The sequence below is a fragment of the Egretta garzetta genome, unplaced genomic scaffold (assembly GCF_000687185.1).
Source record: "Egretta garzetta isolate BGI_Z169 unplaced genomic scaffold, ASM68718v1 scaffold238, whole genome shotgun sequence".
In the NCBI taxonomy this organism is placed as follows: Eukaryota; Metazoa; Chordata; class Aves; order Pelecaniformes; family Ardeidae; genus Egretta; species Egretta garzetta.
Genome location: NW_009260402.1, coordinates 736189 through 739106, shown reverse-complemented (window position 1 = coordinate 739106; position 2918 = coordinate 736189). Strand labels below are relative to the sequence as shown.

Sequence of the window (2918 nt, the reverse complement as noted above, 5' to 3'; positions counted from 1 at the left end):
TCCATGCATGGTGGGCGAGCACCGTGCCCGAGCACCACATCCGTGCATGGTGGGCGAGCACCGTGCCCGAGCACCGTGTTGGTGCATGGTGGGCAAGCACCGTGCCTGAGCACGGTATCTCTGGAGCATGCCCAAGCACCGTGTCCAAGCACCACATCCATGCACCATGCCCTTGCACCGTGCCTGAGCACCCTCTCCGTGCCCATGCGCCCTGTTCAAGCACCGTGCCCGTGCACCGTGTCTGACCACCTCATCTAAGCACCATGGTCATGCACAGTGCCCGAGCACCGTACCCACATACCATGCCCTTGCACCGTGCCTGTGCACCATGCACGTGCACCGTGCATGCACAACACACCCATGCACCGGGCTGAGCACCCTGCCCAAGCACCCTGTCCAGGAACCATGCTGAGCACCATGTCCAAGCACCATGTTCACACACCCTGGCTGAGCACCGTGTCTGCACGCTGTGGCCGAGCACCATGTTCACGTATCGTGGCCGAGCACCATGTTCCATGCACCACATCCATCGTGCGTGGCCAAGCACTGTGCCCGAGCACCATGTCCACACACCACATCCGAGCACCATGACCGAGCACCATGTCCACAGTGCATGGCCGAGCACCGTGCCCGAGCACCATGTCCATGCACTGTGTCCAAGCACCACAGCAGAGCACCGTACCCAAGCACCATGCCCAAGCACCACGGTCGAGCACTGCGGCCAAGCACCATGTTCACACGCCACATCTGAGCACCGTGCCCGAGCACCATGTCCATGAAGCATGGCCAAGCACTGTGCCCGAGCACCATGTCCACGCACCGTGTCCAAGCACCACGGTTGAGCACCGTGCCCAAGCACCATGTCCATGATGCGTGGCCAAGCACCGTGCCCGAGCACCATGTCCACGCACCATGTCCAAGCACCACGGTTGAGCACCGTGCCCGAGCACCATGTCCACGCACCACGGTTGAGCACCATGCCCAAGCACCATGTCCATGATGCGTGGCCAAGCACCGTGCCCGAGCACCATGTCCACGCACCATGTCCAAGCACCACGGTTGAGCACCGTGCCCGAGCACCATGTCCACGCACCACGGTTGAGCACCATGCCCAAGCACCATGTCCATGATGCGTGGCCAAGCACCGTGCCCGAGCACCATGTCCACGCACCATGTCCAAGCACCACGGTTGAGCACCGTGCCCGAGCACCATGTCCACGCACCACGTCCAAGCACCGTGGTTGAGCACTGTGGCTGAGCGCCATGTCCATGATGCGTGGCCGAGCACCGTGCCCAGGCACCATGTCCACTCACCATGTACAAGCACCATGCCCGAGCGCCATGTCCATGATGCGTGGCCCAAGCCCCGTGCCCAAGCACCATGTCCACGCATCATGTCCAAGCACCGTGGTCGAGCACTGTGGCCGAGCACCATGTCCATGCACCATGTCCAAGCACTGTGGTCGAGCACTGTGGCCGAGCACCATGTTCACACACCCTGGATGAGCACCGTGTCCATGCACCACATCCGAGCACCACGTCCACGATGTGTGGCCGAGCACCACGCCTGAGCACCATGTCCACAATGCGTGGCCGAGCACCGTGCCTGAGCACCGTTTCCACGCACCACGTCCGAGCACCGTGCCCGAGCACCATGTCCACGCACGTCTGAGCCCCGCAGTCCAGCACCATGGCTGAGCACCATGTTCGCACACCCTGGCCAAGCACCATGTCCACGACGCGTGGCCGAGCACCACACCCGAACGCCGCAGCTGAGCACCTCGTCCAAGCACCACATCCGCACACGGCTCTCCTGCCAGCACCCCGGCCCCGCACCAGAGGGGAACGGCTCCACCACGAGCCCGGTCGGCGGGACGCCTCCGACGCGGCACCGATTTCAGTTTGCATAAACCCAACCGGCTCCCGGCACGCTTCGAGCTGTCGCTCCGGAAAAGTAAACTTCCTTCTCAACGACATTGCTTTTTTTTTGTTGTTTTTTTTTGTTTTTTTTCTTGGTTCCCTAGTTTCATATATACATTAGTAGCACCTCAGCGAGATGGAATCAGGCAGAAGCGTGATACAGTTTGTTAAAACACCATAGCACCGTTTTTATTAGAAGATTTCATTTAATAAAAATATGCCTTATAGAGCCCACAAAGCATACTCCAGTATTAAAAGGAAAAATCAGCAATTGAGGCACCTCAGGGATTCTGGCTTCCTTCTCCTTCCCGTGCCTCATTCCGAGAGCGTCGAGATGGGGCGGGGGGGAACCCCGAAACCCGGCCCCCCCGTTCCCCGCCCGAGGCGAAGCATCGCGGCCGGAAAAACCGAAGCGGGACGGCAGGAGCCCAGCGGGGCTCCCCCGTAACTTAGAATAAAATACAAATTAAAAAAAAAAAAAACAAACAACAAAACAAAACCAAACAACAACAAAAAAAAAAAACAACAACAAAACAAAAAACAAAACCAAAACCGGGGAAGGAAGGGGGAGGATCCAAACTTGCAATTTTTAGGCATCCTAAAAAATAAATTTACCAAAACACTGGGGGGAAAGGGAAAAAGAAAAGGGTGTTAAGGGGGGGAGGGGAGGGAACCCACAAAGAGGGGAAAAAAGAAAAAAGGGAAAATTATACAAAATAAAATTATCAGCATAAATTTACTGTCCTAGAAGTATCTACAGTTTAATACACATTAATCCTATTGCCTTGAGACATGGGAAAAAAATCTACCGGTCCTCGATCCGCCCCGGAAAAAAACTTCATTTCAAGTAACCACAGTCCCGAGCCGACCAAGAAATCTTCAAGTGTGAATTTTTCGGAGCCGCCAGGACACCCCTGCGGTGCCCCCCCCTCCGCCTGCCGCCGTCCCACCTCCCCTCCTCAATTATCCCAAAAAAAAAAAAAAACCAACACACACAA

The 2918-nt window shown here is 56.8% G+C and overlaps 1 protein-coding gene across 1 annotated transcript; it reads right to left on the bottom strand.

Moving 5' to 3' along the window:
• LOC118452767 lies at nt 1–2314 on the bottom strand. Its single transcript, XM_035898928.1, has 2 exons — nt 860–2314; nt 1–768 (listed from the first exon to the last, which is right to left on the bottom strand). Exons 1-2 carry the CDS (start codon nt 1302–1304, stop codon nt 251–253), a joined length of 963 nt encoding a protein of 320 aa, XP_035754821.1. The 5' UTR covers nt 1305–2314; the 3' UTR covers nt 1–250.
• Between the last annotated feature and the right edge of the window lie 604 nt (nt 2315–2918).